The sequence below is a fragment of the Trichoderma atroviride genome, chromosome 3 (assembly GCF_020647795.1).
Source record: "Trichoderma atroviride chromosome 3, complete sequence".
In the NCBI taxonomy this organism is placed as follows: Eukaryota; Fungi; Ascomycota; class Sordariomycetes; order Hypocreales; family Hypocreaceae; genus Trichoderma; species Trichoderma atroviride.
The window spans coordinates 3,534,280-3,553,448 of record NC_089402.1 but is presented as its reverse complement, the minus strand read 5'-3'; the positions used below and the strand labels follow the sequence as shown (position 1 = coordinate 3,553,448).

General features: G+C 50.9%; 6 protein-coding genes across 7 annotated transcripts; 4 read left to right on the top strand and 2 right to left on the bottom strand.

Moving 5' to 3' along the window:
* The first annotated feature begins 10 nt into the window (after positions 1–10).
* Positions 11–1,523, top strand: TrAtP1_006436 (uncharacterized protein). Its single transcript, XM_014083034.2, has 3 exons — positions 11–130; positions 328–521; positions 575–1,523. Exons 2-3 carry the CDS (start codon positions 415–417, stop codon positions 1,230–1,232), a joined length of 765 nt encoding a protein of 254 aa, XP_013938509.1. The 5' UTR covers positions 11–130; positions 328–414; the 3' UTR covers positions 1,233–1,523.
* Positions 1,524–3,510: 1,987 nt separating this feature from the next.
* Positions 3,511–8,334, top strand: TrAtP1_006435 (uncharacterized protein). 2 transcript variants are annotated; one of them, XM_066113124.1, is made up of 3 exons: positions 3,511–5,962; positions 6,032–7,312; positions 7,373–8,334. In XM_066113124.1, the coding sequence occupies exons 1-3, from the start codon at positions 5,138–5,140 to the stop codon at positions 7,751–7,753; spliced, it is 2,487 nt and encodes an 828-aa protein (XP_065969209.1). In that variant the 5' UTR covers positions 3,511–5,137; the 3' UTR covers positions 7,754–8,334. The 2 variants fall into 2 exon arrangements, with proteins under 2 accessions (XP_065969209.1, XP_065969210.1); XM_066113123.1 differs by having other exon boundaries at positions 6,032–8,334.
* A 1,891-nt stretch (positions 8,335–10,225) lies between these two features.
* Positions 10,226–12,010, top strand: TrAtP1_006434 (uncharacterized protein; the record flags this gene model as incomplete). Its single annotated transcript, XM_014082550.2, has 1 exon — positions 10,226–12,010. The coding sequence occupies one exon, from the start codon at positions 10,226–10,228 to the stop codon at positions 12,008–12,010; it is 1,785 nt and encodes a 594-aa protein (XP_013938025.2).
* Positions 12,011–12,442: 432 nt separating this feature from the next.
* Positions 12,443–14,223, bottom strand: TrAtP1_006433 (uncharacterized protein). Its single transcript, XM_014083031.2, has 2 exons — positions 13,462–14,223; positions 12,443–13,398 (listed from the first exon to the last, which is right to left on the bottom strand). Exons 1-2 carry the CDS (start codon positions 13,904–13,906, stop codon positions 12,680–12,682), a joined length of 1,164 nt encoding a protein of 387 aa, XP_013938506.2. The 5' UTR covers positions 13,907–14,223; the 3' UTR covers positions 12,443–12,679.
* A 1,145-nt stretch (positions 14,224–15,368) lies between these two features.
* Positions 15,369–16,160, bottom strand: TrAtP1_006432 (uncharacterized protein; the record flags this gene model as incomplete). Its single annotated transcript, XM_066113122.1, has 2 exons — positions 15,369–15,653; positions 15,726–16,160. The coding sequence occupies 2 exons, from the start codon at positions 16,158–16,160 to the stop codon at positions 15,369–15,371; spliced, it is 720 nt and encodes a 239-aa protein (XP_065969208.1).
* A 2,123-nt stretch (positions 16,161–18,283) lies between these two features.
* TrAtP1_006431 (uncharacterized protein) lies at positions 18,284–18,823 on the top strand (the record flags this gene model as incomplete). Its single annotated transcript, XM_066113121.1, has 2 exons — positions 18,284–18,449; positions 18,810–18,823. The coding sequence occupies 2 exons, from the start codon at positions 18,284–18,286 to the stop codon at positions 18,821–18,823; spliced, it is 180 nt and encodes a 59-aa protein (XP_065969207.1).
* Positions 18,824–19,169: the final 346 nt, after the last annotated feature.

Sequence of the window (19,169 nt, the reverse complement as noted above, 5' to 3'; positions counted from 1 at the left end):
ACGACTTTCTAAAGCTTCAATATTGCTTTATGCTTGAGCGAAATTAAAGAGCCCCGGCGCCGCACAGCCAGCACCCGCCAATGGCTGATACTGGATGATTGCGTACAGATACATGTCACGCTTATCAAAGGTAGGAAATGAATAATGAAACACCCGTGAACCCCTTCTATGATGAATCCTTTATTGGAGCTGTCTGAGCAATTGCGCTCTGATGAAAAATCTTTTTTACTTAATATACGATTCAAACTGATGAAGAATTCTGCACTTTTCAATCGCGTTACCACTGGAAGTTCCAACAATTTGCTAACGCCAGCCGATTTGAAACAGACTTGACTCACTGCCTTGAGCTGAATAATGCAACATCTTGTTTCGTGTAGCAATCGCGTAACCTCTTGCCCTGGATAATTACTCAGTATGGAGACTGCGAATGGTACGACAGCGGAGCTGAATGGCTCGACACAAAATGAGAATGGAGAGTACAAGCTCAGATTCTGCACTGTCTGCGCAAGCAACAACAACAGGTCCGTCTCAATGGCAGATGATCCCTTATGCGTTCTTCCTAATATGAATCCAGATCCATGGAAGCTCATCTCCGACTCTCGCAAGCCAATTACCCTGTAATCTCCTTTGGCACCGGCTCTCTCGTCCGGCTACCGGGCCCGACAATCACCCAGCCAAACGTGTATCAGTTCAACAAGACATCGTACGATAGCATGTACAAAGAATTAGAGGCCAAAGACTCTAGACTGTATCGGAACAATGGCATTCTGAACATGCTAGGAAGAAATAGAGGCGTTAAATGGGGTCCTGAGCGTTGGCAAGATTGGCCTGTCGGGGTTCCAAGACTGCAACACTCCAGTGACAAGGGCAGCGAGGGCGTGGAAGGCGGTGTCGTGGACGTAGTTTTCACCTGTGAAGAGCGGTGCTGGGATGCCGTCATTGACGATCTTCTAAACCGTGGCTCTCCGTTGAATCGCCCGGTACATGTGATCAACATTGACATCAAAGATAACCACGAGGAGGCTGCCGTCGGTGGGCAGGGCATCCTCGATCTTGCCAACTCTCTCAATGCTGCTGCCGAAGAGGAGCGAGGCGCGATAGGCCCGGCCGCTTTTGACAGCGGGAGTGCGTCTGCTCGAGCGAGCTTTGACGAGCGAGTTCCAGAGATTATTGGCGCCTGGCAAGAACGCTGGCCTAATCTACCATCGACCTGGACTCTGGCGTGGTTTTAATGGAGAGATGGGTCAGGCAAATCTCGCTACATCATCTTTGTTTTTGTTTTTCATGGCGAGTATGAGCGCTTTAGATTTGGCGTGGCGTTTTGGCGACCTAGCAGGAAGTGATTTGGCTCGTTTCTTGTTTACTGGGTGCATGGGAACGCGCATAAGAATATCATGTCAAGCACATGACGGCCCTGCGAATTCTTGATGACTATTATATTAATCAGATGGCCATGGGACAAAGTCTCGTCCCTACATTTTTTGAGTTTTCCGCTGTAGAAATCAAATATTATACAGTAGTAGAAGTTTCTTACCGGTTATAAACACACTGCGAAGAATTAGGTGCTGTGCTGTGCTTGGCTTTGTCTGTTTCGCGCATGCCCTAACGCAAGAAATGTGGCGTTCCTCCATGGAGCCGAACGAAACCTCGTATATGCATCAACCCGCGCCTAGCCCAGGCGGCCTGCAGCCTTGATAGATTGCCGGCATCTAGTCTGCCAATCGACTGAGTTGAGTTCCGGACTACTCCAATGCAAGATCTCCAATAACATGATCCAGATTGGCTTTGGTGAGATGAGATGAGTACTAGATAACGGGACGGGAATCTTACATTGTTGGTTTCGGGAAGCACCCGAAGAGTGGGTAACAGGAGAAGATGGTGGGAGGAGACTGGAATGAGACGCTCGTGGTATGGTTCATATATTGCATCGTAATTCTTTATTTTTTACTAGTATATATTTATAGTCTGTGATTATTGGTTTCAAGTTTGATGAAAATTAAACATTCACAGCTTCTTTGTTGTTCTGCTCTGTCTGGGGTACCAACGCGCTATTCTCTGAGCCTACGTGCAAACTCTTTTCCTGGCAACGCAGGGAATACTGATCATCAATGTGTTTGGCAGATTGCGCAATGGCGCTCAAAAATGCTGATACTAGGTCATACTCGTGATAATTTTCATATTTGTGATAGGAGAGAACATCCAGTTAGAGAAACCACTCTTATCAGGTCTGAGATATAAGACGAAGCACTATCACCGTCGCATCGTCTCACAGCGCTTGACTGATATGAGCAAATGACAATACCCGGTCAGTTATTGCAGAGTAGCATCAGCATCAGCCGAAAGCACTAGCACCAGACGCTATCGTCATGGATGGTCATGGCAGCTGGATTGGCTGCAGCGAAGCATGGGTCTATACATACTACATGTAATCTGCGGAATTGCCATCGATGCAAGATTAGCTGAGAGCTTTGAGGGACGGACTGGATTGTTCACGGACTTGCACGACTGCCACCAAACAACTTCCCGTTGTTGAAGCTTTACCATTTGCGTGTCAAATACGAGCACAGTAGCATAAGAAGCGCTATATATAGATCAGAGCAAACTCCCCGTGAACCTCAATTCCATGCCTCTATACCGGGGAGCATCTGATGTTAATCACCGAAACTTGGCTGCCTTGTATCGGATTCTGGTGAAGACATAGCCCCTGGCTGGCGGACCACGGGCGTACGAAGTTATCAGGATGGAAAGAGAAAGATGGAGTAGATTTAGAATCAATTATGTTTTGCTACGGGCCGACGGCGCTCTTAGGCCTTGTCCTGGTTGCTACCTTTTGTCCAAGGACTCTCATCAAATTTGTCGAGATAATATATTCGATAGATTATGTACTTGTATAGACGGATGATACGTAGGGCACAAGTACAATAGCCCAGCTATTTTACGTGATGTTCGAAAATTGAAATCGAAATACAAAAACAAAAGAAAAGAAAAGAAAAAGTATTAATATCTCAGTTGCAAGCATTCTGGAGGCCTCGTTCCTGGATCATGAACCGCACTGCAACCGCACTGCAATAGCCCCCCAAAAGCGCCACAATGGGCCCCGATCCATACCTAGCGCTGGCGATTGCAGAGCAAATCAGGACCCAGCGAGACCGCAATTCAGGGGAACATGCCCACCCCCAGCTCTAACCGAAGGGCTACTCCAATGGCGCCAACGCCACGAGGCAAGGCACGGAAGACTCGCATCTGGCTTTGCTCAAGGGACTCCTGCTGTGTTCTGGGGGCCACAACTCGGCACACGAAACAACTGAAATTAATGATGTAGGTATTTGAAAAAACAAGAAGATAAAAAGAGGTGCGAAAGAGGACTAGGTAGTAGAGTGGATGGATATGGCCGTTTGTCTTGCGATACTACTATGCCGTGGTTAAGTGCCATGTGGTGCTAGTCAGAAGCGCTATTATATGCACAATTGCACACCGACGATTGGGGATCGGTGGAGAGCGACTATTCTCACGACCCAGCAGCCAGCCAGTGATGATTCGTAGCAGCCCAAAAGGCCGTCCAACTTGGTATAGAACTTGTACATGTTTACAGCAAGGTACATATACAGTAAGCAAATGGTGAAAACTTGCAATCCGTACAGCTGCTAATTGTATTGGCTCTTCCCCCCTGGCCTTGTCCAGTCTGCTGCTGATGCTGTACTTCGCATGTGCTAGGCCCAGGTACTCCGTCCTTTAAATTACCACCGCCACTGCTGCTAGCAGGGCCGTTCCTTTGATTGCTGGCCGCCGATCGATCTCTGCTGTTGCGTCAGCCCTCCAAGTCCTGCCTTTTTCTGCAGCGGCGCTTCTCCCTTCTATTGACTGCGTTCCTTTCTTGAATCTCCCTCCTTCCCTTTCCAACCCTTGTTCAACTCGACTAGTACACCTTTTTGATTTTCACAGTCCCATCCATCATCTCTCTTTTTGAGGGTGAGCATTGCGGAAAGTACACGCTACCTGCTAGCATTGACTGTCTCCCGCGCCAAGCTCCATCTCCCTCTCTCTGTACTCCGTCCTTGTTGCCTTCCCAACCCCGACGGGGCGCTGTCTGGAAGAAATTGCACTCGACTCTGATTTACCAACAAGGGAATAGCAGCTCATTTCCGACCTGCGCCAGATCTGTCCAGAGAAGCTCCAAAGCCCCCCCCTTTTGATTCACCCCGGACGAGTGGACAATCAGCCCTTTCGATTCGAGCTGGCGCATCCCTGCCTTGCCGTTTCAAGCGCCGTCGCGAACTTTGCTTCCTCCCGGGTCTTGCGCCACGCCGGTCCCTTGGACCCAGCAGATACTTGCACACGAGCCCTGCCGGCGCCTGTCTGTCGAGTACTTACTAGGCCGCGTGTACCGCACGGCTCGTCCCAAGCAGGTTTCTTCCTGGCAGCAGCAGTCCCGAGGAGGGACTCACAGGGCTTTGCGGCTCTCAAAAACTGCCGGTGCACCAGCTGGCCCATCCGCCCTTTTAGCGACGTCGACCTCGTGGGAACGCCCAGTCCACGGCTTTCTGGACCCTCCCTCATTCCTGACTGTGCTCGGCGGCTGGTCCATTTGCCAACTCAAGTGTACTGTAGTCCTCGAGCTTCTTGCCTGTTTGTCATCCCCAACGACAGCACAGCTTTCAGCTTTTTCCCATTGATCCCAACAACGTCCATCCATCCCAGCGTGCCCAGCCTGCTACTGGATAGCAGCACTCAGCATCGGTCGAGGGGTGCCACACTGTGGGGAACGGGCCTTTTTAGCACCAGGACAGGCGTCGTTGTCGCCGTGGCTTTGGGACTGGTCCTCGGTGGCGTCTGTTTGGCACGACACTACGCTCGCACAGTACTTGGACTCGGCAGGCACACAGACACAAACCGCCAAAGCCTCTCCATCGTGTGGCGTCTAAGCTAGCCGCTTTCCTTCCTCCTCCTACTCTCCTCCTGTTTCCTCCCACCATGAGCACCATCAGCGATCGCAATGCGCCGCTCTCTCCCGTGTCTGTAGGCGGCAGCGAATGGTCATTCTCCCGATATCAGGCCCCCGACGACGGATCCCTTCCTCCTCGCGGGAACCTCGTGTCGCCTCCCAACTCTGGAGGTTCCCCTGGGATCATGAGCATGAATGGCTTCCCCCCCGGGGCCTACGAATACCGGCGGCCCGTCACCACCGCCCTCTGTGGGCCGATCCAGCAATGGCATGAACATGTACGCGCGGAGCGAGGCTGGAGGCGACAACTCGCCCGTTGCCCCGATAGACGAGAACGTCCTCGGCGAACACTATGTTGCTCTGCGGGCTTTCCTGCAGCAGCGCGATCCTAATTCCAAGCAGCAGCCCAACAAGGCCCGCGACAAGCTGCTGCGGCTCTCTCCCGTGCAGTTCTTCGAGTTGAGTACGGACGTCTACGATGAGCTGGTGCGTCGCCAGACAGCAGCACGCATTCCTCCCAATGCGCCAAACATGCCACCGGGCTTCCTGCTGCCAGAGAAGACCTTCCACCCGAAGCGAAACCAGGCTCGCCAGAGATTGTCATCACTCGGCCCTCCTCGATTTAGGGATCTTGCGGCCGATGTGTTTCACGAGCTGGAGCGCAGGTTTCCGCATTTCGTGGGCGGCGACATCCCCCGTCTCGGCAGCTCCATGTCCAACAGAGGCGGCCCAATGAATCGCACAGGGACTCCCGTCAATGGCGGCGACTACCCGCCGAGGGCACAGAGCCGCGTCCGAAGACCATCAAACGCCAGCTCCATCAGAGGACCGCCGCCGCTTGATGCGTACGGCGTGCCTCCATCGCCCAGCATCCCCAATGGCAACTACGCTCGACCAATGCCGCGGCACCCTACTCAGAATAACACCATTGTCCCTAACAAGAGCACTATGATTGAAGAGGATGACGATGGTTCTGATGCTTATGGAGCTGGGGATGGAGAAAATGGAGCAACAGCAGAGGTATGGCTTGTGTTTGTTTTCTTCTTCTTAATTTGTTCATGGTGTGGCTAATTTCAATCTCGCGAATAGGCGGATAAGAAAGTAATTGAAGACTACGAGGCAAAGGTGAGGGATTTGGCTGCCAGGCTCACAAGCATGGAAGACGCAATGAAGAAGAAGGAAGAGGAAATGAACAGTTTGCGAGACAACCATCAGTCACAAGCTACAGTCACAGATGAAGAGAAACAGCAGTGGGCGGATCTCCGCTCAAGCCTCGAGAGTAAACTAACAGAAGCGGAGAGTATGAGCAGCTCACTGAAGCAAGAACTGGAGCGTGTGCGCGAGGATCACGAGCAAGAAACAAAGCAGCTCCGAGAACAGGTACGGCAGAGCATGAGCCAGATGTCCTCTACAAGCATACATGAGGATTTACAACGAGAAAATGACGAATTGCGACACTCGCTGCAGCAGCAGCAGCAAGTGACGGAAGAGGCGCGAGCCGAGGCCCAAGAGTTTTTGCGCGAGATGCGACAGCTTTCTCTGCAAAGCGGTTCAAAATACGAAAGACAGGCAGAGCTTGAAAAGACGATTGCGCAGCTGGAGCACGAGGTTAGCGAATGGAGGAATCGCTATGCGAAAACCAAGACCCAGATCAGAAGCCTTCGAGGCTCTTCCGCTGGATTCAGCGTAGACGGGGAATCCACGAAGCTACCAAGCGACAACACCTTGCTGGATGAGCGTGGACAGGTCAGGGATGTCCACGTCACCAAGTACCAGATGGCCATCGACGAGCTTTTGCAAAAGGTTCGTGAAGAGAGCCCGGAGACTGTCATAGATGCCATGAAAGGGGTTGTGGTTAGCGTCCGGCGAATTACGAGAGACCTGGACGAAGCCGCACCACGCGGCAGCGAGGCGGCCCTGCAGCATGGAAAGCTCAGGGCAAGGATTTCTGCGACTGCAAACAATCTGATAACCGTCTCCAAGAGCTTTGCAGCCAGCTCCGGCATCACACCAATCGCTCTAGTCGACGCTGCAGCGTCTCATCTCACAGTCGCTATTGTTGACATGCTTCGGGCTGTGAAAATCAGACCAACTCCTCTTGAAGAGTTGGAAGACGAGGATGATGGAACTGCAACCCCCATCGACTCCTCCGGTTTCTTTTCCCCACGCAGTGTTGCTCGAGGATCAACAACCCAGGATGGCCTGCCTCCGGCTCCTGCTTTCAAAAGCCTTGCCAGTATCAGGGCGAGCATCGAGTCTTCGGCCTATAGCCCTGTAAACTCCCCTCGAGAATCGATGGCTCCATATGCAAAGGGGGTGCCCAATGGACACAGTGATGAGCATAACGACGGCCAGATCGAAGGTCTCCAGGTACGGGCTTAAAGCGACAATTCGCAATCTCGTATTACGGCATGACTGACGATGGTTCAGATCTTTCTTGAGGATCAAAACGCACTGTTACTATCCGACGTCCATAATCTTGTCGAATGTATTCGCGCCAACGGAAATATTCGCCAAATCTCCATGGAAGTCGACTCCATTAACGATATCGTTAGCAACCTTGTCTCGGAGACCCAGAGCAGCGGTCGTGGTAATATGGTGATTCGTCTGGGCAAATGCCGAGACCACCTTCTCGAAGCAAAACATCGTGGACAAGAATTAGCAGATTCAGGAGCCCAAGAACAAGAATGGGGTATCTGGACCCAGACATTACCACCCATTGCTTTCGAGGTTGCTCAAGAGGCCAAGGAGCTTGTTGATGCCATAGGAGAGCTGGTAGCATCATCACGAGATGCAGATGACTTTTCATGAGATTGAACAAAGTGTCATTAATCATTAATTCAAATAACTCCTTTTTTGAGGGAAGTGAGGCAAGAAGGGGATTTGATGGACTGCCTATGGGTATTGGTCGAGTTCTTCAACGGTGCTACACTACCTTACCTACCTAGTCGCTTCTATTTTCAGACCATGATGGCAGTCGTCCCTTTCTTCCGCCTTTCTTCTCTCCTTCTTTTTTGCTTCTTTCCTCTTTTTCTTGTCTTTTTTCTCTTAGGGGGCTGGGCAGGAGTCTCAATACCCCTTGTGTATATTTTTCTTGACAGCAAAGCTTTGTTTGTTGTTTGCTTTTACTCCACATGATATGACTGGCTTTTTTTGGCCTGGTTACCGGGATGCGGGAAAGAATGGCCTGACGAATTTATGCAGTCGGGCGAAATAAATGTGCTGGTTGGCTTTTGGGCGACGTGAGAAGGCATCGCCAGTAAACGACGGGTACTCTAGGTGGACAGGGTGGACAAAGCACTGTTTGTGAGCGATGAAGGGTTAGCTTCTGGTCTATAGAGAGAGATGAATAAATTAACACGGCGCATGAGACGCTGTTTTTTTCCCTCCTAGATTATATGTTTTGGTTTTTGTCTCCTGGTATGTGTGCTGTCGAATTGGGTCGACGTGTGGGATATTTCTGACTAATTTCATGTAAAGTCTAGTACGCGCCTGTTGACAATAGCTACATGCACTTGTTCTATCCATACCGCCTGGCGGGTTCACTGGTGGAAAATCAATAATAATCTGATCGAAGACGGCAAAGCTGCCATATGTGACAGTTGTGGTGGCTGAAATCACATCTACTGGGATCCAACCTACCAGACCCCGGACGGCTCCCCCCGCATCACCAAGACGAGAGCGATCGCATATCCCGGAAGGGCAACTGATCCCTGCTCCCGCGGCTGGAGTGATGAACGCAGCCAGCATTGGGTCGATGCGATCTGCGCCCGCCAAGAGCCAAGAGGGCAGCAAAAGACACAAATCAAGGTGCACTGAGGCGCGACGAAGACACTGCCTGACTGCATGTGCTCACCACAATGTTCTCTACTAAGCACTCTACTAAACCGCTAAAGTACAGGCATCCTGGGCTGCTCAACCAACATGCAGTAAACCTGCACCGCTAGGCCTATTGGGTGCCCCCCCAGTGGCTCGAGCGAGTTTCCGGATTCGGCTCCAGGCGTTTTTGTCTCCAGTCAGCCAGATATGCGCCTCTTGCGCGCGCGACTAGTGATGCAAATGCGCATGATCTCGCTCGCTTTGGATCTTTGTGTGACGTATGTCAACGCACGATGGACGATTCCCTGGCCCCCTTTTGTCCAGATTGGGGAGAGGCCGCATTATACGCACGACTCAGTTGGTTTCCAGGCAGCGTGCAGGACGAACTCGGAGGCTTTTGCACACTTTCTTTACGCAAGACAGGACAAGAAAGAAGATGGAATACAATGAAAATAATATTGATTTTTCGTTTGAGCGAAAGAAAGAAAAATCTACCAGCTGAACAAGCCAGTGTCCTCTAGCACCGCAACCAAAGGAAAACGAAAACGCCCCCCAAAGGCTGCTGTTGCCACCACCACCTTTCCCTCCCTCTTCACTGCTACAACATTGCATGTACCTCGACTTTTTTTGCCTTTCCCTCTTCCTCCCTCTCCAACTTGTCTTTCCCATGTACTCCTATACTTCTCCTTTAGCCCGCATGCACGCCCGTCTTTTCGAGGCCGGCCTGGTAGCAGGTACCCGAAACTAGCTCCAACGCAACGGAGAGGCCGAAAATTTTGCGATTCAGGTCTCGTCGAACGTTTCTGGCCTGTCCTTTTGTTCTTTTTGTTTCGATCAATGGTTATTTCCTTGGAGGGCTCTTTTGCTTCTTTTTTTTTTAAAAAAAAACAAAAACAAAAACAAGCCAGGCTTCAGCTTTCTGCTCTCCGGTTTTTTTTTTCTCTCGCTCGGTCCTTGAAGCCATAGGGCTTGACGCCTCGTCCGATTGCCGGTCTCGTTTCTACTTATTTTTCCTTGCCGCTGTTGTTTGTTGCACGCAGCAGCCCTGCCGCTTTTTCTGCTGGGTCGCATAGCTTCGCCTTTGACGGCCGCCTCGTTTCAGCCCTGCATTTGGACCAAAGACGGGCATCTCCTTTTAACTCGTGAATTATTTTTCCTTTTATATTTTTTTGTTAAAGAAAGAAAAGGAAGCCTTGGACGACAAGGACGGCCAACAGCATCAACAAAGCGGCCAAGCCCCAGCGCTACCTACCTACTCTCTAGGCGGCCCTTTCAAATTCATACCTGTACCTACTATTACAGGCTCTCTCTGCGTTACCACCCACCAGGCCCACGGAGAGTCCGAGGAACCCTGCCTGCATCTGCAGTCTGCTGGTACTATTTTGTTCCTATTTTCCTATACACTTGCAGCGGCCTTCGGGGGTTGACCCGGTGGGTACATTGCGCAATTCTAGACGCTGTTCGATGGAGGCCAAGCCTCGCTACGAGGCCAGCGATACGGCCCGCGACACCACCGACGTGCCCCTTGGCGCGCAAGGCCGCCTGGAGGAGAGCCCTGCGGATATGGACGCCCCTCAGCTGTTGCTTTCGTCCCTGTCATGTGCGCCTCTTGAGGGGGGCTCTGGGCCCATTGAGGCCGTCGCAGGAGAGGGCCTGGCAAGCGAGCAGAGCTCAAATACGGAGCCTGCCGCTCAGCAAGGACGGCAGGACTTACAAGGACGGCTTCCTGCATCGCTTAGCAGCAACAACAACGCCACGACGACAACAGATCTCGAGATTGCTTGCGAGCCTTTGAAAGCTGTAACCCTAACCCCCATCGAAATGTCCACGTCAGAACCAGTTGCCATAGAAGAGCCAGATCAGGCTGCGGAACCACAGTCGCAAGACGACGATTCAAAGGTCTCTGGCTCTCTCCATCCTGTGTCAGAAATAGGAGGGCTACCCGAGGAAGACCTTGAGCTAGTTAGGTTTGGCAGCTCTTCAGAAAACTATAGCTGCTCCATTACAGGGAGCAGTCGAGCCAGCTCGCCCTTGAGCGAGCCAGATACTCACGGTATTGCATATACCTACGATGGACCACCAGGCCATAGGATCTTACATCTCAGACCAACAGCCGAACAGTGGGAGGACTTTCCTGCTCTCCTGGCTTTTGCTCGGAACCTCCATGCCGAGGTCGACGGCTGCTTCAAGATAATACTTCCAGAAGAGCTTCAAGAGCCGCTTCCGGACAAGGACCCGCAGCATGTGACGGCCAATGCCTATCGAATAAGACAGATCAACCACAGGACATTCTGGCAGGTCAGCACAGTACCGAGCGAAGGCGCCTTTTCATCTTCAGAGCCAGAGGGCGAGCTGTCCGGGAGCGTTGACGACAAGTTCAAGAAGCTAAAGACGCTTTTCAACAAGAGCAAGGACAGGCAGATGCGCAACGTGCGTTACCGAGTCGACGTCCCCGCGTGGACAGCCAAACAGAGACGAGAAGCTGGCGTGCCGGAGAGAAGCCCCATCCACCCACTGGCCGGCGACAAACTGGACAAGACAAAGGCCATTATTCCCGGAATCCACACGCCGTATGTGTACGAATCAGCTCAGCACTTTGGTGCTACTTTCCAGCTCCACGCCGAAGACTTCCGCCTTTCCTCGTTGAACCATCTTTACAAAGGTCGCAAGATTTGGATCGTGGTCCCCGCCACAGCCGTCGACGTTGCCGAAGAAGCACTAAATCGAAAGGGCAAGTGTTCGCAGTTTATGCGACACCGCGCCGAGTTCTTCTTCCCGGAGAAGCTCCAGAAAATGGGCATCCCGCATCGGATCGTCGACCAGCGACCCGGCGAAACCATTGTCATCCTACCAGATGCCTACCACGAAGGCTTCAGCACGGGGTACACCTTGGCCGAGGCCAAGAATTACGCAGACTCGGACTGGACGGCGGATACGTATCAGCCGTGCCAGCCGAGCTGCCAGCTCATGACTGCTATACCGGCGGAATTCATGAGGCCGCTGCGAGAAGGGGAGGAGAGGCTCGATCTGTGCGCCGGCTATAAGGAGGTCGGCGGGGACGAGGCATCAAGAACTTTGGAACAGCAGCAGCAGCAGCAGCCAAAGGCAGAAGAGTTGCCTCACGCCGAGGTACAATCGTCAAGTCCTGCGCTAAAGCGACCAATCGAACATACCATTGCAGACGAGATTGTATTTAAACACCCCAGGCTCGATCAAGACCCTAAACTCTCTGTACATGCACATGTCTGATGGCCGCCATGAATTACCCTTTTTTTTTTTCTTCCTTTTTTTTTCTTTTTTTTTTGCATTTGGGACGTTTTTGAAAGCCTGTTTTTATTCCTGGACAAAAGGAGGAGTACCGTTGGAAGGGAACAATAAGTGACGATGTAATGCATGGATGAATGGGGGTTTTTCTGTTGATACCAGGAGTAAATCAGGGTGGCATATCTGGGTTTTTGTTTCCCCGCACGGGATTAGCAAAGAAACAAAGGAAGCCGTACTGGCGGAGTTTTTCTGTGGAATGGAAATAGAACTGAGGGTCGGAGCTGGGCGTTGGACTTTGATGGGAGAATCATGACTCTCCCCTCTTTTCATGTCTTTGACGTATGATTTTATCTTTCTATTGTATATTCCACGAAGAAACAAGAGTGGGCGTTGGGACACAGCTCATAAGAACATCAGTGCATGGCAAACAATCAATTTTTGCTCAATTGATCAATTCGTACTCGTTCAACTCCAACATCCTCTCTTCAAAATTGCATTAGTTTCGTGACAAAATTCAACTCGCATACTCTGTAGAGTGGTTATTATAGAACATTATTCCTCGTAGATTCATGTATCAATTACACTTCTCACAATCACCTGGATCATGATGGTTAATTTTCCTCTTTTCCATTCATCCATCATTTTTCTTTGATTTTAGTATCCTCCACGTCTCTCTTGATTCTGTCGAGCCATCTCGTCCCGGAAAGCATTTTTGTGACCGCCAGTGGTGCCCTGCTGTTCAAACGTCTCATTGATAGGAGTGCCGGCCAGGCTGCCCAGAGCCTCGCTATCGCGTCGACCAGCGATGGGCGCATCGTGATAATCTCCGTCTCTCAAGTGGTCATCCGCGTTGTGCAGCGGGACGCTATCCTTCCTCGAGTGGAAAATGTTTCGGCGAGCCTTGCGGCCGTTGTAGCCTCGGCGAGAGCGGCCCATGATGTTGCCGAGCTCGATGCGGCGGCTCTTGCGGTTCCACATAAAGAGGCCGACGACGATGAAGACGAAGCAGCCAAAAGCGAGAGGCAGAGCGATGGAGAGCGTGTGACCCGTGGGAAGCTCGGTCTTTGAGTTCTGGGGTAAAGCGGGCTTTTCGAAAAGCACTGGGAGGGCAATGGAGCTGTTCTTGTCGTTGCTGCCCCGGGGAGCGCTCAGAAGGGTGATGGTGATGTTGTTGGTCTTCTCGCCCATGAGGTAATCCTTTTTGACTTTAAGCGGCCAGAACCCCCACGAGGCTGGCACCTTGTTGTCGTCGAAGCTCTCAAGCTTAACCCATTCATTGCTTGTCCTGTTGAGGTAGTCCAGACGAACGGTGATTTCATAAGTCATGTTGGTCTTGAAGTTGGTCTTGTTGTAGTAGTCGGGATCCCAAGTAACTAGAATGATACAATTAGCAATTGTGCGTGGCAGACTCGAATGTGAGCTCCGGAGTCACATACTATAATAGGTGCTGCCTGTCAGAAGCGAGCTGTTTGTGTAGGGTGTGCAGAAGGGGGCGTCCTTGCCGTCCTTGTTGTAGCACCGCGAAAAGACTCCGTCATTGTTCTTGGATGTAGCGGTCGGGTTAGGCGGCTGGCCAGTGCTGGTTGTAATGACTCCCCAGCTCGTAAAGGTGTACACCGAGGCCGTGATATCGTGAGGCGCAACGTCGACCAGCGTGGGGGGTTCCGCTGATGGTGGTGGCTTTCGGCGTGATGGTCTTGACGGGCGTGCCCTCGTCGCCGACGGTGACCCAAGCAGCGGTTGGATCGGCTCGAGGCTGGAGATGGGCGCGACGGTGGAGAGCCTCGAGGGCCTCGAGTTCGGGATACGGAGCAGCGGTGGGCATGGCCGCGGCCGGGCTGCAGAGAGCGGCCACGGCAGCTCCAAGAACCGCAATGGCATGCATCGTGGCTTGCCAATTGAGGTTTTGTATCTCCTAGAATTCCAATGGTCTGGCCGACTGATTGATACTAGGACGCGTCCAAAGATGGCGTGGGGTGAGCTGTGGAATAGAGTTGATCGTTACGCGTATAGCATGGGAAAAGGAAGAGTAAAGAATGAAACGAAGGGGAGAGCTGGAGAGGAGGAGGAGGAAGATAAGATAACGTTGGATGGAGGGTACGAGAAAAAAAGGAGAGGGAGGCATGCAAAGTTTCGTGCCCGCCAAGGCCTCTCTCCTCGACCACTGCTAGAGACAGCTACTCCGTATCTTGCTATGGAGTCTCTTCGCTAAGCTCATAAGGTTACATGTAGCTACAGGCGCATCCCGCAGGCACCGGTCCAAGCCTAATTGCCCAAACGGGAACAGCGAGGCTTTTTCTCGGCGCTCTAATTTGATGGTCCGCAAGCAGAAGACAAAAATGCCGCTGGACCTGCAGCCGCTTAGCGTTGGCTTGTTCAGTGGGGCAGGGAAAAGGGAGATGGGGATGTTTTCAAGCCTTGTTGCTCTCTTGCAACATGCGGTGTGGGAATATTATCAGGTGCAGGATATCAATCCTCAAGTTCCCTTTTGTACCTCGAAATGCCGAAATTACTTATCCAAGGCAGCAATGGAGATGCACGACACGGGAGTAACGTAGAATTGCGTCTGTACGAGCACCTGCATTAGTTTAGGGGGGGCAGTAAGCGAACGCCACTTTGTAACGAGAAGGGGATAAACAAACTGACCAGCTTGCTGCACATCAATGCCATGCCAAGTCCCAGAGTCGCATGTGGTTTTTCCAACATGATGCACAGAAGCATCTGCCAATCAGTGGCTGCTCACCGTTTCGTTGTCGTCTCTTTGGTGATGTCATGTACAAGATGACGGTGATGTACAGCCAGGTTCATCCCAATGGTCTACACTGTTGCAGCGCTTTCTGTGCAACTTTCACTGACTGCTATGTATGCCTCTATAACATCAATAATGATGTTGATGAGATTTTTGAATTTTTTTTTTTCTTTAAATTCAACTCAATACGGTGGCGGATGTTAGCAAGAGTCGCGAAAGTACAATCAGCAATGGCCTCATGCATTTGTACGTTGGTAACAGTGACAGTAGCAAAAAACATAACAGTCATAAATAATCAGGCTCGCCATGGCCTTTTTTTCGCACAATTACCGTAGATATTGTGCACACCGGATCCTATAGAATCACAAATTGGCAAATGGAAATACAGATTATAGCTCGAACATGTCCATTGGTATCAATTTCTAGCAGTATCACCACCCATACTATGCATCATCATTCCCCCCGTGTCATATATTACACATAATTTCGAGCCCATCGTCAGGCATCAAGTCGGCCCCGTTGAATCTCCCATTGAATCTCCCTGGCGTGCCAAAGCCCACATCTCGACATCATTCTCGAGTAGCTGGCCGAGTTCTACGGCGTCACCGTGCGAATGGGCATTCCATCGTCGTGAAACTCAAAGGCTTTGCCTCTGCGTCTGCCTCCTTCAACACTGCCCTTGATATCAATCGCTCCGTTGTATCTGTTAAAGGGCGTAATCTCTTCTTCTTCTTCCGAATCGGAAATAAAGTCATCGTCCTCGCTGTCCTCAAAAACTTGGCTGTCCATGGATGCAGCAACACTATTGCCACTTGAATCCTCTGTAGTAATATATTCATCACGCCAGTGTACGCGATCGGCTCTGGGCGAAGCATCATTCTTTTTATATAGATTCAGCGTTAGCTATCACGTTTCTTCTATTTCATCATGGGTGATTCTAGGTAAACTTACGCCGTTCTGTGTAGGGTCTGAAGCAGGAAGATTCAAGAAGGACTGGCGTCTCTCGCTGAATCTCACCACAGGCAGCTTCCTAAAGTATTTGGCTGCAAACTCTGCCTTTCTGGCCTTGTCCTTTGCTTCCCACTCGGCGCGAGCCTTGGCTAGTGCAGCCGCTTTCTCGGCTTCAACTTTGGCGCGCTCTTCAAAGAGTTTCTTAGCAATCGCCGTGCTCTTACAATCTTCAACAGGGCACTCGTAGGGCGTCATCTGGCGTCTGAGCCGCTGTCGGTTCTCTTCGGGGAACATTTCGCATTCAGAAGGATGTTGCGATGGCTGGCCCACAGCGCATCCCTTCTCCAGGAGAATCCTGTTATCGCGACAGCGATCCCAGGAGTAGTGTTCCCAGTAACCGCAGTATCTGCATCTGATAATGTATTGCAGGCACATTTTGTTTTCCTGTGAGCAAAATAACAAATATCTTTAGTCGCAGTAGTTCTTTTCTCTTTTTTTGATATAGGATGTCTTTGAATGAGGGAACAACGCTGTATAGCGGACAAGGTGTGGAGGGGAGAAGAGGAGGAATTCTGGCAAGTGCTGCAATAGAAGCTTGAAACTCAACTCTTGGCATCGTGGCAGATCAAACTGCAAGGTGAATTCTTAGTGATCAGTTACTGGGTAAAATAGCACGTCTGGCAGTGCTCTGTGCTGGAAAAAAATAATCAGCCCAGGGGCTGTCATGGCCTGATGGAAGGGCTCCGGTGGCTATTGGCAGATGTCAAGGCGCTGTAGATGGTAGTAGACAGACAATCGATAGTACAAGTCACATTTTCTTCACTTCTGGAATTTTATGCGAGAACTTTGGTCAACGACAAGCGGCAGAAGCAGCTATTAAATATTGCACGGGTGGATGGGACGAACTTGCCTGCCTCGATGCACCTGGCAGTCAATCACTATCAATGACTGCATATGAAAGTTCTTGGACTCAAGGATAGAGAAAGTTACAGAAAAAAAAGGAAGTTCGGCTGGTTTGTGTCTACGATTCAATGCAGTGGCAGCGTTGTGAAGTTGCAGCCTATCAGTCATTGACTTGTCTAGTGTATGTCTCTTCTAAAGATCAAGCACCTATTCGAGCTTCTCAAAAATCGTCTAGTAAACAATGCTCAAACTTCAAGTCGTATCCATAGAAACATACGGGTATACGGGGCTACTTTATATACGAATTAATGGTGGAAAGCCTAATACAAAGGGGGCTTGTTTCTCTACTCTTACAGCCTCCCTTGTTTTAATGTTCAGCATTCATCTACAAACTTCACAAGCTTCAGCTATTGTTGGGCGCTTCATGGCTCAGTTTGTGTCTAGAACACTCTGGCTATGCAAAGCACAGGCGCAGTCCCAATTTTAGCCCGATCTTGGTACGATCTCGGCATTGAATGGAGGATCACGCTAGAACACATGGACGAACTCCCTGTAGATAAGAACACCGGATCGGATGCAGCACACAGACAGAGAAGCCATTCAGCAGCACATACACCCAATATGATGTCGATTCATTTGTAAGCAGTGTGGAGATCAGATGCGTGCATGAAAAAAGGTTGGCGCGATGGCTCTCGGCTGGTGCCGCAGCCAAACGACTAATGCTCCCGCATCGAGAGCATTAAACGCAGCGATATACTAAACATGGAAAAGACTAGGCCGCGTTTCGAAGATGGGCGCAAGGTATCATCGGATCGGGCTCCACTAGCTGTCAAATAGCGGCGCCTATCGAAAAACCACTGGATGTCTTTTTTGTTTCAGTGTCCGGACTCCCCATCCCAATCCCGAAAATCCAAATCAAGGCGTCGTGTGAGGAAGGACATGTCTGATTTATCAGCTCTGGGATCATTCTATAACAAGTAAGCTGAAGAGCGAAACTTGGAATACCTAGCCATGTTTGTTATCTATCCCCCTGCCTCTTTTCTCCTTTTTCCCACCACCAGGTTGCCACAATGCCACAGCGATACGGGAAGTGCGGAAAGTAAGATTATAATTCTCAATTTTCATGGATTGTGCGTCGAAATGGACATATTTGTGCGCAGAACTGGGTCCTAGCCTCATCTTCCGCGCCCAGCCACCTACAAACGTGACCCCCATTGATACTACCTACTCGAGAGCGATATAGTACTAATTCCAAGCCGACTAACATGCAGCACTATCCGTCACTGATACGTATTTATAGTAGCTGCGGAGCTGGGAACCCATATGTCAGCTCTGACGAAAGGGCATCAGGCCAAATTGCTTCCTCGCAGGCGGCACAGGTAGAAACAGTCGAGCCTGGTTATGCCGACTGAAGCCTCGTCCCCGCATTGCTATGCAGAGCCATCCTTTTGCTCAGGCTCGGATGTACGGTGCTCCCTCCCTAGCTGGCTGGCTGATCGTCCGTCCATCCTTGCAAATCACACAGACATGGGCTTCGGTACCTCGTGCGGTCGCCTTGCGTCAGCCAACGCTCATAAATCTGACCGAGGGATGTGAGAGTCTGCGTCTGATACAGGAAGTAGCAAATTGCGAGCAGTAAGCATGTGCCGAGGCAGATGGGCGTAGCTGGAACTTGTCTTTCCAATTCTGGCACCGATGCCGTCGTGGAGCAGCCAGTCAAGGCAAACGGCCGCTGTGACGGCCGGGCCTTGATCAGGCTCTGGCAGAACAAGCATGGCCCGGCTAGCAAAGGCTGCGTGGTGGACGAGTCCGGAGTGTGTGGTTGGGCTGAGCACAGAATGTCCAAATAGGAAATCAAACATGTAGGGCGCCACTCCCGCAATGAGACCCCGGTAGATGGAGGATTGAAGGAAACCGGGGAGTTTAGATATGGAACCAGGGCCTGCAGCCGCACGTTCACGCCGCAGGTCGAGGCTTGACTGGTCCCTTGTACTCCTCCTTTCCTCTCATATTCTTTGTTTTGGTCACTTTTTTTCTTTTCTTTTTTTTTCTTTCCTTGTTTTTTTCCTTTTCTTTCCTTCTTCTTCTTCTTTTAATCTATTTCTTTCATGATTATATAACACGAGTAAGCAGCATTCTTTTTTCTTGCTTCTTCGCTTTCTCTGACAGCAACTCTCCCAGCACAGAGCATATGATGATACATGCATGCGGCCAGCCCGAAACCCTGGCAACCAGGCTGCACGCACCTGCCTTTAGCCATCAGACCAGACGAACTCGCATTTCTTCTTTCTTTTGCCCAATGCCTCTAGAGACGCATTGCTTCGGCATCGTTGCCTCCTCCTACGACCGCTCACAAGATGTGAGGTTCGGCTCATTTTTGAAAGGGAAACAGCCGCGCAGGCTTGTGACTTGGTCGATGCAATACGGAATATAATGCGTCGTGCTAGCCAGGGCCTTTTCCGGGGTGCTGCTTGGCTGCATATTGACGAGCCAACCGAAGGCCAAGATTCGAAGAGGGGATATCCAAGACGATGCACGGGG

What these genes read in the sequence shown, in the direction of transcription:
- TrAtP1_006436 (XM_014083034.2), top strand. Translation starts at nt 415, where the DNA reads ATGGAGACTGCGAATGGTACGACAGCGGAGCTGAATGGCTCGACACAA. An exon ending in TGCGCAAGCAACAACAACAG is followed by an intron (nt 522 to 574) that starts GTCCGTCTCAAT and finishes ATATGAATCCAG; the next exon opens with ATCCATGGAAGCTCATCTCC.
- TrAtP1_006435 (XM_066113124.1), top strand. Translation starts at nt 5,138, where the DNA reads ATGGCTTCCCCCCCGGGGCCTACGAATACCGGCGGCCCGTCACCACCG. An exon ending in AAAATGGAGCAACAGCAGAG is followed by an intron (nt 5,963 to 6,031) that starts GTATGGCTTGTG and finishes TCTCGCGAATAG; the next exon opens with GCGGATAAGAAAGTAATTGA. An exon ending in GCCAGATCGAAGGTCTCCAG is followed by an intron (nt 7,313 to 7,372) that starts GTACGGGCTTAA and finishes ACGATGGTTCAG; the next exon opens with ATCTTTCTTGAGGATCAAAA.
- TrAtP1_006433 (XM_014083031.2), bottom strand. Translation starts at nt 13,906, where the DNA reads ATGCCATTGCGGTTCTTGGAGCTGCCGTGGCCGCTCTCTGCAGCCCGG. An exon ending in GACAGGCAGCACCTATTATA is followed by an intron (nt 13,399 to 13,461) that starts GTATGTGACTCC and finishes GTATCATTCTAG; the next exon opens with TTACTTGGGATCCCGACTAC.